This window comes from Trichechus manatus, unplaced genomic scaffold (assembly GCF_000243295.1).
Source record: "Trichechus manatus latirostris isolate Lorelei unplaced genomic scaffold, TriManLat1.0 scaffold00074, whole genome shotgun sequence".
NCBI lineage: Eukaryota > Metazoa > Chordata > Mammalia > Sirenia > Trichechidae > Trichechus > Trichechus manatus.
The window spans coordinates 7,634,442-7,647,975 of record NW_004444010.1 but is presented as its reverse complement, the minus strand read 5'-3'; the positions used below and the strand labels follow the sequence as shown (position 1 = coordinate 7,647,975).

Here is a 13,534-nt window from a genome sequence, read left to right as displayed (position 1 = left end):
AGGTCATCCTGCAGGTTGTAAATAGTGTATGATAGCAGTTTATTTATTTTGCTGAGAGCACACGAGAGAGCCGAATCTTTCCCCAAATAAACAGGCTTGTCCTTCGTGGTTTGTCTGACTTTGAATGTTGCTATTGCACGCGTCTGTCTGCTGGGAGGGGAGGTGAAGTCAGACCCGGAATGGGGTGGTCAGCAACGATGGAGGTTCCCTACCCCAGTCCCCTCTGTAGTTGGCATCTCTGTGCGAGATCGCGCCAGGTCCAGTGAGGTCCTTGACAACGTGGTTCCAGTGATGAGGCAAGCCAGGGTCACTTTTAGGCCTGGGTCCCGGGACCCTTGCGTTAGGGGGCCGAGAATTGCGCCTCGCAAGGGTCTAAAGGGTGCCGTAAGGTATGAGGCCATACAGAGACAACAGCTGTCGACGCTGTCTAGAGGGGCCAGGGCGCAGGTTTGGCTGAGGCGGAGCTAGAAAGCGTCGGAGAAGGAGTGGAGGGAGAGGAACCGCACCACAGCTGCACTAGTGGAGGAGGAAGCAAGAGAGACGCAAATACAGAGAATTCCTGCGTACAACTAACAGCTGTTGGAAACGAAGGTTTTGCAGGTGGTTACGACCATTTCAAATCGAATCCTGTTACCCTACAATCACATGGTTCAACGCTTCATTCTTGTCTTACACCTGCTACATGTGAACCGAGGTGATGATAGCATAGTAGTAATAATGGTTGTCATTGTTTACCATGTGCCAGGTACTGTCAGACTATGTTCATCCTCCCAACCATTCTATGAGACAAAGTACTATCCCATTTTTCAGAAGAGGACATTGGGGCTAACAGTGGAGGAAGCCAAATTTGAAGGCAGGCAATGAATCCAGAGCCCTGCCTTTAACCATTCTGCTAAAATTCCCCCACTTAACAAATTTCTAGCCATTCTTAATAAGAATTTACCTCTTTGTAATGTAGGTTTTGGACAAGTTATCTACCCAGTGCCCTCCGTTTCAATAAGGACTATAGACAATATGTTTGCAGAGCCCAGTACGTTCCTTGCTTCCAGTCACATCACAGGACTCGTTTTATAGATGGCTAAACTGAGCCAAGAAATGAGACAGAGGGTTGCTGGAGTTCCGTGGCTCCAAGGGTGTCACATGGTCCTCATTCTCACTGTCATGACTCTGCAGCTCTACAGTGAAAACTGTGAGAGCTGGAACTCAACAAGACTGCCTTGTTTTTCCAGGTCTCACAAGTTTTCCACCTTTTACAGGGTACAGTCTTACCACTTTTCTATTGCTCTTTATTAGTGGAAAATACAGTAAAACTGTGAGAGCTGGAACTCAATGGGACTGCCTTGTTTTTCAGTCTTGCATGTTGTCTGCCTTTGACAGGGTGCAGTCTTACCACTTTTCTATCTCTCGTTTTAGTGGGAAATATTTTTTTCTTTCACTGACAGGTTTCCACCTTACATAGGTTCCAGCTTTCGCAGGTTTTACTGTATTACCTCTGGCAAATTTCTTAACCTCTCTGAGCCTTACAATTGATACCAGGGCTGTTGTAAAGCTTAAAAAGATTGTTATGAGGGAGTATAAAGTAGTGATTAAACAAGTAGGTTCTGGAGTCATTTGCTTGAGGTTCCTATGCAGGATGCTCTTCAACCAGTCACATCTCTATGCCTAAGTATCATCTGTACAATGGGAATAACCCTATTTCATAGGGTTGGGTTATGGAATTAATGAGGTGCTTTTACAATCACCCAGTACTATTCCTGGCACATAGCAGGCCTTCAAGAAATATGGAAAAAAATCCTATAAATCTTATAATGAATATAATCTTATAACGTAATAAAAATCTTATAATAGAAAACTTTCGGGAAAAACAGCGATGTCCCACTGAATTTAGGATAAATCAAAATGTGCAACAAATAGAAATAAAAAGCAAATAAACTCAAAACAATTTTAGAGAAACTTCCTTTCGCTTCTCTCCACGTGCATCCTCCAAGTGCTGTCCAGAGCCTGGGGTGCCTTACTCTGGGCCTTTAGGAATCCTCCTCTCCTGATATGTTGTTATGCTGAATTCTTCTGGAACTTCCTCTTCCTCCCCTGCTCAGAAAGAGTGAAGTGGGGATCTCTAAGCTGGCTGAGAGAAAGCTGTTCTATTTTGTTGATTGGACGAGAAAGATAATATTTATCATATTCCCTGTTCCAAGTCCCAAAAATATGTGGAGCCCTCAGCCTGGCTGGTGGGTAGGGGAGGGTGACTGGTCCTGCAAAAGAGTGACTTTGGGAGTTGTCTTCACCAACATTTACTCCATCACTCGGACAAGACTAATATGGGTATTTGGTTCCTGTCTTAGTTTTCTAGTGCTGCTATAACAGAAATACAACAAGTGGATTGCTTTAACAAATAGCAATCTATTCTCTCACAGTTTAGGAGGTCAGAAGTCCAAATTCAGGGTGCTAGCTCCAGGGGAAGGCTTTCTCTCTCTGTTGGCTCTGGGAGAAGGTCCTTGTCATGAATCTTCCCCTGGTCTAGAAGCTTCTCAGTGCAGGGACTCTGGGTTCAAAGGATGCATTCAGCTCCTTGCTCTTCTTGCTTGGTGGTAACGGTAATCTCTTTTACATCTCAAAAGAGATTGAGTCAAGATACAACCTAATTCTATAGATTGTGTCCTGCCTCTTTAACATAACCACCTCTAATCCTGCCTCATTAACATCATAGAGGTAGGATTCACAACACATAGGATAATCACATCAGGTCACAAAATGGTGGACAACCATACAATACTGGGAATCATGGCCTAGCCAAGTTGACACATTTTTAGGGGACAACATTCAATCCATATTAGTTCCAGAATCATCCAGACTAGACAGTCATATAATCATGGCCATTATTTTTGCTGTTCTAGTTCGTGTTGTCACAAATCTACTGTACGTGTATATATACAATGCCCATATTTTTCTACCCCACTTAGGGACTCATTAATGAGTATTTGAAAAATGGGCCTGTTCTGGAAAATTCATAACGGTTTCCATGTGTAGAAATCCCCCCAAAACTCAGCCAAGAGCTCTCCTGCTCATTTCACAGACTGGGAAGTGGGTAAGGATGGGGGCTAGGGGGTGAACTACCTAGTGGCTGTGCTACTCAAGAGCTAGAGGCTGGAAGTGCAAAAGATTAATTTATCCATACCAAGCACCAATCACTTTATACAAGTATCTCATTTGTCTTCATAGCAACTCTATTGAGGTCAGTATTACTGTTTTTCCTGAAGAACTGGGGCTCAGGGATCTGGTCATGGGTGAAGCCAGGTTCCCATTCTCAGGGAGCCTGATCCTAAAGCCAGAGCTTCACCATTAGAGATACCACATCAACTCTTGGTGGTTAACCTTGCCTCATCATTTCCTGCATCTGTAAAATGGGTCAGAGGCTCTCTAAATCTATTCCAGCTCCACCACTGGGTTATCCTCTATTACTGTTAGGGGTATCTTGTTTCTTAACCCAGATAATGGATGTAAATAAAAGAGGATCATGACACCTTGAAAGAGGGTCTTTCGCTACTAAAAAAACCCAAAGCCGTTGTCGTCGTCGATAGCGACCCTATAGGACAGGGTAGAACTCCCCTATAGGGTTTCCACGGAGCAGCTGGTGGATTCGAACTGCAGACCCTTTGGTTAATAACCGAGCGCTTAACTAGTGCGCCTCCAGGGCTCCCGGATAATGGATGCAAATAAAAGTGATCCTAACACTTTAAAAGAGGCTCTTTCACTACTGCTAGGTATAAATAACGTGCAAACAAGTTGCCCAATAGGAGAGGACACAAAGATTCCAATTTCAGATGATTGAACTAGATATGAGGGTGGGAGTGGGGTCCTGAGAGAGAGGCCTCCTTCCCCAAGGATCTGAAGATGCCGCTTACTGGGAGAGGCCTTGAGCTTGGGAAGGGCAGCCAAGACCGCGGCAGAGCAAGCGCGGTCAGCTGTGCAGAAAGCGGGCAAACGCTGGGATGGGCAACTGAGGACAGGAGGGGAGAGAAATAGAGACGAGGGTTTTAGGAGATTTGGGGCTGTCCACTTGGAATTTTCTGAAACTGGAGAAGGCTTTGTGGATGTCACTTTTTCTTAGTTGATACCCTTTTAAAGACTGTGCTCAGGCGCTGCTATCCGGGGAAGTGTGGGGATAGGGCTGCGGGGCGGGGCCCTAGGCATCAGGCCAAGAGAGATCAAGTGGACACCTGCGAGGTAGGAGACACAGCGCTCCCCAGGTTTGGCGAAGGGGCTTCTGTAATCCGGAGGCTGCTCTGGGGAGTCCCCGCCGGAACTCTACATCCCCACCAAGTTGTGCAGGGAAGGGGAACCGCCGGAGTCTAACTTTGGCGAGCATCTTTCCACGGTTATTTACTGGGGTGGGAAGAGGAAATGAGAATCGTGAATTTTTCCATCCCCACTGCCGGTAAGGGGGAAGGCGGTACCCAGGGATGTGGACGGGTGGGACTTGACCGCCCCTCCTTCCCTGCCTTCCCGTCGGCGCAGTCGGGGGGCGGCGGCGCCAACTCCAGCCGAAACGGCGCTCGCGGGCTGGGACTCCGCGCTTGTGGCTCCCGGGGGAAGCCGCGTTGCCAGGTTGGGTTTAACGCCTCCGCCCGCACGCAGATTGTCCCGGGCTGAAGGCGCCACCTCTGGCGCTCCGGCGCGAGCTGCCCCTCCCGCGCGGCGGTCCTCGCGCTCCTCCCTGCCTTCCTGCCGCCCCCTCGGCTCCTCCCCGGCCACGCGCCTTCCCCGACCTCTCAGCCTGCACACTCAGCTGGGCCCGGCCCGCCGCCTCCGGGCAGTCGGCGCGAAGCTCCCGGGCCGAAGCGCGCCCCGAGGCAGGATGCAGGCTCGCGGGGGCGGCGCGGCGGGACGCCGGGCCTTCGACAGCATCTGCCCCAACAGGGTGCAGGAGCTGCGGGGCCGGCCTCTGGGCAAGCCGGGGAAATTGGAGAGGAAGGTGGGGCCGGGACCCGGGACCCGGGACCGGCGGGGTCCTTGCGCACCAGGCCCAGGGCTGACAGACGCTCGCTGTTTCTATGCCCTGTTAGTTCGCCCCTCCGCAGAAGTTCTTTCCCGTCTGCAGCGGCAGCAGCCTGGTGTCAGTGTACGAAGATCCTGCGGACGCGGAGCCCGCCGCGCTCCCAGGTGAGCCCCGTGGCCCCCAACGCGTCCCCTTGGGTTCCCCGCGCCGGATGGATGCGGCGCGCGCGGCTCGGAGGAGGGTCTCTCCCTCTGGCTCCGACGCCCTGGCGGGGGTTCCAGCGGCGAGCACTGGCCAGGAGACTTAGGGTTACCCGGGGGCGTGTCTCCCGGTCTCCCCGCACAGCCCTAACCACCATAGACCTGCAGGACCTTGCCGACTGTTCCTCGCTACTCGGGTCCGACGCGCCGCCTTGTGGTAACCCCGCCGCCTCGCAGGTACCTCTCCTTCCTGCGGTGCCCTTGCCGCCTCACATAGCTCAAACCCCGACACCGAGAGCGGTGGGTTAGTTTCCGCAGCCGCTTGGCTCCTGCTGGGGGCGCAGGCACACCCGGCTAGTAGGGGGAGGCGTTGTGCGGGAACCTGATCCTTGGGGATCCGAAATTCCCCCTTTCCTCGTATGTTACGATGGCCGCTTTCCTGGAGCTCTTCTGACCAACTTGGGACAGAGGGGCTCGCCTGGAGGGCCCCTTTGAGGGACGGGTCTCCATTCCCCTCTCCAACCATTCCCTGGAGCTGCGACGAGGAGATTGCGGGTGGGAGCAAAGTTGCGTGCTGGGCATCTGATGCCTGTCCTGTCTTTCCTCCCAGCACCTCCTTCCTGGAGATTCACTAACCATTTTCATTCCGTGGGCGTCGACAGAGACTGGAGGTCAGTGGTTAACTTCTTACTCAAGACTGGAAAAGAGGAAGAGAGTTTTGCATTTGGGGGAAGAGGAAAGAGGGAGAAAGACTCTGGAAGAAATCTGACAGAAAACGCTCTTCCTCTTCAGAGATGACCCCTCAGCAGCTGGGCACTAAAAAAAAAAAAAATCCTTTTCTCCCTCCTCCAAAGGCTCTGGTCTCTTACCTTCATGGAGCAAAGAAGCATTCGAATTTCTTCTTTCCCCCAAAGCCGGTCTTCTTATTTCCATCCCTCTTGTACCACTTGCCAGGGTTGATGATGCTCCCCAGGCAGAGGATGGAGCTTCCCAGCACTGGTACCTGGGAGACCAGAAGCCTGGCTAATCCGTGGGCTATGGAGTGCCCAGAAGGACAGGAGGTCTTAGCAACCCACAGGAAGAGTGCCAGCTCCAGCTTCCTGGCAGCAGGTGCTGGGCCATGAGGTCCACAGGGCCAGGCCCAGCACAGAACTCTCCAGAAGATGTGACCACCTCCTGGAGCTGGGGTGGTGGTGGAGCAAAACTTCTAAGTCTCCCAGGGTCAAAGGCCTCTTAGAACCTTAGGATAGAGCCCCTGGGGAGTCAGGATAGGTGGCTGCTGAGAGCAGAGATTGTTAAAGCACAAGGTGGGAGTGGGTATTGCCCTGTAGAGGCCATTTTATTGCTCTCAGATATGGAAGCTCAAATAAGGAAAGACCATGCCTGAACATCTTTCACCTGACCCAGGGGCCTAGTTCACTCCCTCACTCCAACACGTTTATTTTGCAAGTAGCAAAAACCAAGCAGACTCCTGCTGAATGTTTGCTTAAGTATACAGAATTCAAATTTGACATCATGCTCTCTGTTAGTCATTTTTGCTGTTGTTGTAGTTAGAGAAGTGCCAGATTTTTTATCTAATTGGGAAGGTAGATTCAAAGTTTCAAGTACAGAGCTCACGGCAGATGGACCAAAACGTCCAGGATTTTTCCTGGGGAAGGCAGAGCTGGTGGAGAGGGAGAGAGGCCCTTAGGAGAATATTCCCTGGAGAGAACACTGGCCAATATGACCACTCTGGTCATATTTCACAGGCCCTTGCCTGCTGAGGAAGGTGGATAGAGAGAGGAAGTGGTCCAGAAATGTTTGAGGTCCAGGATTTGTCAAGATGGGGGATAAAGTACTAGGAAACATTTCCTGGGCCCCAGTTCTGAGTTGGCCTCCTGCTGCCTCATGCTAAGTAAGGCCTTTTCCCAAACCTCTTCTGAGGGAGATCTTTAGCCCATGGAGAATGAGTCTCATTTCTGGCCCCTTCAGCCAGGGCAGAACTTAGGCTTCATAATTTGTCTGAGGACCTCAGCTCTTCCTCTCTAAACCATTTCCCCTTATATAGCCTCAGTTCCCAACTGATGCCAGGGGCCTCCATGCTTCAATCTCTTTTTTGCATGGAAAACTGATAAACTTGTCTGCTCTTTGAAGTTAGAGTCAGAATAAGTTCCTCTTCTCATAAACAGTTGAGTAGTGAAGAAGAGGTGCTGGGAGAAGAGTATGATTAACACAAAGGAATGAATCAATAATAGTGGAATGTCACTGCAGTCAGTAGAATAGATATTTCTGGTGGGAGCACTGGATGCATCCCTCACACTTTGCCCTTTGAGACACTCCTTTCCCCTTTCCAGTGCTGTCTTCGGTGGAAGGCAGACTTTCTTAAATGGGAAATAAACACTAGAGGCAATGAAATTTAGAGTAAAGAGGGTTGAAATAGGTACCAGTTTTCTTGAACAGGAGCTGATTCCACCATTTCCTAGCTGGGTTACTTTGGGCAACTGAGCTTCACCTTCTCCATCCAATGAAGAGGAGTCACTTCCCAGCCCTGCTAATTTCCCAGGACTGATGTGAGGATTAACTGATTCTCTGTAAAAGAGTTTTGTGAAGTGTCAGTGTCCACGAATTAAGGGAATAAAAAGGTTCCTGGGCCATCAGCCTCTTGCCACTTACTTTCTCCTTGTGCACCCAGACACATCGCAGGAACCTAGGGGAGTGTCCATTTCAAGATGCTGGAGGCTTATCAGCCTGTAGGGAAAAGTCACCTCCACCTATTTGAGAAACTGAAAAGAATAGTAGGGGCCATCCCTTGCTGTGGGCCAAACAGAAGCACTTTCCATAGCATCCCTGACCTCTTAAATCGTAGCCTGCCTTTCTGTTACTTTTTTGTCGGGTGTGTGTTGTGTGTGTGTGTGTGTGTGTGTGTGTGTGTGTTGTGTGTGTATGTGTATGCATGTATGTGCGTGGGCGCGCCTCAGTGGGAAACAAGGCCTCAAGTTACTCCTTTGGAGGACCCCACACGCTGTCGGGTCTTGAAAAGAAAGACGGGTGTTCTCTTCTTTCTCTGCTCTAAGAGTGGTGGCACCTCAGCCTGCTGGGATAAGTCTCGGGGTAAAGTTCCGTCGGTGCTTAAGGAACGCTTCGGTCCTCAGGGAGGCAGCTGGTTGGCTCTTGACCCACCAGTGAGGCCGGGCAGGGGGCCTTGAGAGCTGCGGATGACTCGGCCCGGGAACCGGGCCACTGTGCCGCGCATGGAACAGCAGACGCTGGACACAGAGCCTCGCACAGTCTCAGCGCCGTGTGGTAGCTGCGGACTGGAGCCTCCCAGACCCGGTCCCGGCTCCGTGCGTGCCGCTTGCCACCATGGCGGTGCCAGTCTGCTGGGTTCCCTGTCCGGGAGGGACCTTTGATTTGCAGGTACGAGATTCGGCTGCGAACGCAAGCGCTTGCAGACCTGCAGCTAAACCCGGGAGGACGTCTGTTCCTCTACGACGTGTTCGCCACCCGCCAGATTTGACAGTAACCGGTTTACTGGACCTCTGGTTTATTTCAGAACCGTTCTCTGCAAGCGGAACCGGACTTGGTCGATCTGCAGGATTTCAGAGACACGGTGGATGATCTCATTGCAGGCAAGTCCAGTCTCCTTGCAGTTAAACAACATCCGGGGTGGCCCACACCCCCAAACCAGATTTCGTGTCCGTGAAGTACACCAGCCAGCTGTCAACGACTCGCCTGCAACAGCTCAGAGGGTCAGGCTCTTTCATAGTTAGCGCCCCCCCCCCCGCCCCCTTCCTAATGGAGAAGATGAACTGCTGGATCTGGAGCTTTCTCGGTTTGCCGGGGGACTTCTAGGAGAGGGAGCCCGCGCTGTGATGCGGTGGGGGAGCGGTGGAGTGATGGAATGTGGATAAGAGAGAAGGCCAGTGTCACTCTTCCAGGCCCATGCAAATTTGCCCTGGCCACCATGAAGAGTCAGTTCAATTCAGATCAATTCAACAGACAAAAATTGAGTGTCTGCTGTATGTGTACAGGATATCAGGGAGGGCCTGGGGACGGCAGGTGTCACGGAGTGAGGGGTGCTGTACTCAATAAAGAAACCCTTCAACCGGCGTGGCATTTCGCCCCTGACACAGAGCACAGGTCTGAGTCTGTAAACCCAGCTCACGCTCTTCCTCCAGACTCATCCTCTTTGATGTCACCCCCCTTGGTCGATGGAGACTTCCCCTTCTCGCCCTGTGATGTGTCGCCGTTCGGAGCCTGCCTCTCCCCTCCGCTAGACCCGCGGGCACTGCCGTCACCGTCGCTGTGCGCTCCAGACGTGCCCCCGCCGGAGCAGTACTGGAAGGAGGTGGCCGACCAGAACCAGAGGGCGTTAGGGGACGCGCTGGTCGAGAACAACCAAGTAGGCGGCCAGGAATCCTGGGGCCGGGGCAGAGGGATGGGGAGAAGTGGGGGTCACCCTGGTCGCGCAGGACCAGTGGACCGGCTAGTGGTCGACGTAGCTGCTATTGTTCCAGTGGCTCCGCCTCAGCTTCCATTGCACTAAAAGGATTTTTTAAAGGGCCTCCGATAATTTTTGAGAGCTTTCTAAGTGCCTGGCATTGTGCTTATTAATTTCCTTTCTACACTTGTTTAATACAACCACCTGTGGAGGTAGGTACTCTTACAAGGCCCATTTTACTGATAAGGAAAAGAGGCATAGGAAGGTCGAACTTTATATCTAAGGGGGCAAAGCCGGATTAGAATCTAGATCTGCCTGTTGCCCAAATCGAGGATTAATTTATATGCATTTTGTCGAAATGCTTTGTAAAAAAAGTCAAAGAACTGATTATTCTTCTCACCTGTGTAAATGCCCTTGGGTCCCCAGTTCCTGATGAGACGTCAGGATCTGGGTTTATTTCATGCAGAAATGCAGACGAGACCGAGCACGGTGGCCTACCGGTGAATGTTTGGGTCTCCTCCCCCTACAGCTGCACGTGACACTGACCCAGAAGCAGGAGGAGATCGCCTCACTCAAAGAGCGGAACGTGCAGTTGAAGGAACTAGCCAGCCGGACCCGGCACCTGGCCTCGGTACTGGATGTAAGTGAGGCGCGGGCATGCAGGACCCTGCAGGACGTCGGAACCGTTCCTGTGCACCACCTACCCCACTACCAGTGTTGGGACGTGGCGGGGCGGGTGGTGGAGGGCTAATAGGGAAATGTGGGGCGAACCTCTGAGAGTTCGCTGAGCCACCTGCAGGGGGCGCGTAACCCGCGCCGAGTCCGCGCAGTGCGCTGTGCACTTAGGTCGTCTAAGCGCATCTGCGACCCAGCTGGTCCTGGGGCAGCTCCCTTCACACGTTTTACTGCGCCCCTTCCCCGTCTTTCTCAGAAGCTGATGATCACGCAGTCCCAGGACTGCCGGGCGGCGGCCGAGCCCTTCCAGCTCAAGGCAACGACAAAAAGGAGCCTGGAGGAGCTCTTCAATGCTGCCAGCCAGGATTGCGCCGAAGTGGACGCCATCCTGAGGGAGATTTCCGAGCGCTGTGATGAAGCCCTGCAGAGCCACGACCCCAAGCGGCCCCGGCTGCAGCCAGAGCCCAGGAGCACGGACAACAGGCCCGGGAACTTGCACGGCGCCTTCCGAGGGCTGCGTACTGACTGCAGCCAGAGCGCGCTCAACCTGAGCCACAGCGAACTGGAGGAGGGCGGCTCGTTCAGTACCCCCATCCGCAGCCACAGCACCATCCGCACTCTGGCTTTCCCCCAGGGCAACGCCTTCACCATAAGGACAGCCAATGGGGGTTACAAATTCCGCTGGGTCCCCAGTTGAACTAGGACGCAGTCCCCTGAAAAACTACTCTTTAATATTCCAACTGCAGCGCCTGGCAGATGAGCTGGCGTAGCTGGAACTGTTTCCCGAACCTGGCTATTCAAAAGACGTCCCTCTGCAAGGCAGATGCCACCCTGGAACTTGTTTTTTTCAGGAGCAAAAAACGTCTTGATAATATTGTAATTGATACTGCGGTGTATTTAGAGTTCTGGTACAAAATATCGTATAATCCTTTCCCTTATCACTGCGAAACATACAGAGTCAATTTTTAAAGTATTTATTTTTAGCAACTTTGAATTATGTACTTTTAGAGGTGGAAGAGACCGAAGAACCACTTACTTTTATACTTATATAATGCCCTAGTTTTATAAGAAGAAAAAGGATGCTCCAAAGGTTAAGTAATTTTCCACAATACGAACCATAATTGGCAGCTTCCAGTTGCCCTCACTAGTCATTTGCAGATTCTGGGCCCAGACGGGGGGTCTCTGGGTGAATGTTTCACTATATCGCTCAACTTCCCCAAGTGCTGAAGGACGCCTAATTATGTTACTCCTGAAAACTTTTTTTCCAGCTGCCGAGGCAATGAAGTAAACATGCAGGTTTTCAGGCAATGAGCTAAACACATTTGTTTTAAACGATCCTTCATATAATCCTGTAACATTTACGGAAAATGTTATAGCAATTATATATACAGTTTTATTTGTGCAAACAGAATAACCACTAGAGAAACAAACTTTGTTAATAAGAAATCTGTCTTAAGAAAATGGCGTATACCACTTGAGAGAGTGCTCACACTTTTTTGCCAGAAACTGTGGAAATGTTACAACTTTATTTAAATTCCATGGATAAAACTGGGGTGTAATTCATGTTTTACATTTCTTAGCTTGATAACTTCTAAGAAAATTTACGTTATACAGCACCTTTACTTTGACTTTACTTCTGTTCCCTTTTGTCCGGGGTTCTTATACTCTTTTGAAATTATGCGAGTGGCATATATCAAGCAGTGATTTGTTCCCGACCCCTACAGTTCTCAACAGGAGGACTCCTCTTTGCATTTGAGGCCTCAACTTGGGCAAGTTTCCAATCCTGTTACACCGCATTGCTGGTCTATCTGAGTGGAGGTATCAGGTAACAGGTGAGTTGGGTAGGGTGGCTGAACCTGCTCCTCCAGTTTGTCATGTGTAATGTTATCTGTATTTAAATAGCCATTTAGAAAGCAAAAAAAAAAAAAAAAAAATCGATAAAATAGACCACATTTCCTCATATTTCATCTAACAAGTGAAGTCTTAAAAAATATAGTGGATGGTCCAGACATTTTCCCCCCACTGGCTCAAATATAAAGTTACTGCAGTTCAGGATCAGAAGAAGAAGAAGGAAAAACAAAAAACTTAACCCGTCTTGAAAAACAATAGGTTTGTCAAAAGGAGTTCTTTTCCTCTCCACTCCTGAATTCTTGTTGTTATGTGCCGTCCAGTCGGTTCCAACTCACAGTGACCCTGTGTACAACAGAATGAAACACTGCCTGGTCCTGCACCATCCTGACAATCATTGCTATGTTTGAGTCCATTGCTGCAGCCACTGTGTCAATACGTCTTGTAGAGTATTTTTATAATGCATAAACTTCAATGTCTGAAAAGTTAAAAATTATATTTATGTGTATTTTTTTGTTTGTCTTATGCCTGAATTTAAAAAAATTTACACTTCTTACTGCCTTTCACATGATATCCTTATAATTGTCATGTCAACCATCAGCTCCTCTAACTGCCTAAGTATCTAATATTTCTGGTGGTAAAATCTCTCTTGTGAATTAATGGCACAAATTACCAATTTGCATTAGTTAGCGGTAGTAGAGTTTAAAAATGATTGGATTAATTCATTCATTCAATAGATATTTAATGAATGTCACTGACAGTGATACAGGTACTAGGAAATAGCAGTGAAAGAACAAAGCACGAACACCTGCCCTCCTGGAGCTTACTTTCTCCTGGAAAGTGACAAACACTGAACAAACAAATACATAAAGAGCTATGAAGAAAAATGAACAAGAGTAAGGAGGATAGAGACTATAAGGGACAGGACATGCAATTTTAGTTATTAATATTTTTTATTGTACTTTAGATGAAAGTTTATAGAACAAACTAGCTTCTCATCAGTTAGTATACATTGTTTTATGACATTGGTTAACAATTCCATGACATATCAATACTCTCTCGACTTTGGGTTCCCTATTACCAGCTTTCCTGTTCTCTTCTGCCTTCTACTCCTTGCCCCTGGGCTAGTGTGCCCCTTTTGTCTTGATTTATTCTATGGGCCTGTCTAATCTTTGGCTAAAAGGTGAACCTCTGGAGTGACTTCATTACTGAGCTAAAAGGGTGTCCAGAGGCCATACTCTCAGGGTTTCTCCAGTCTCTGTCAGGCCAGTAAGTCTGGTCTTTTTCTGAGTTAGAATTTTGTTCTGTATTTTTCTCCAGCTCTGTCCAGGACCCTCTGTTGTGATCCCTGTCAGAGCCATCTAGTTGGACTGGACTACTCTGATGGAAGCTGTG

At 49.7% G+C, this 13,534-nt stretch overlaps 1 protein-coding gene across 1 annotated transcript; it reads left to right on the top strand.

Annotated features, from left to right (window-relative positions):
* Nucleotides 1–4,855: 4,855 nt before the first annotated feature.
* MCIDAS (multiciliate differentiation and DNA synthesis associated cell cycle protein) lies at nt 4,856–11,044 on the top strand. Its single transcript, XM_004380467.3, has 7 exons — nt 4,856–4,972; nt 5,064–5,160; nt 5,342–5,433; nt 8,729–8,804; nt 9,354–9,577; nt 10,146–10,256; nt 10,548–11,044. The coding sequence occupies exons 1-7, from the start codon at nt 4,856–4,858 to the stop codon at nt 10,986–10,988; spliced, it is 1,158 nt and encodes a 385-aa protein (XP_004380524.1). The 3' UTR covers nt 10,989–11,044.
* The last annotated feature ends 2,490 nt before the right edge of the window (nt 11,045–13,534 follow it).

Bases quoted from the DNA above. Each gene is read 5' to 3' on its own strand.
- MCIDAS (XM_004380467.3), top strand. From the start codon at position 4,856: ATGCAGGCTCGCGGGGGCGGCGCGGCGGGACGCCGGGCCTTCGACAGC. The intron at 5,161-5,341 runs GTGAGCCCCGTG...CTCCCCGCACAG, and splicing joins GGAGCCCGCCGCGCTCCCAG to CCCTAACCACCATAGACCTG. The intron at 5,434-8,728 runs GTACCTCTCCTT...GGTTTATTTCAG, and splicing joins GTAACCCCGCCGCCTCGCAG to AACCGTTCTCTGCAAGCGGA.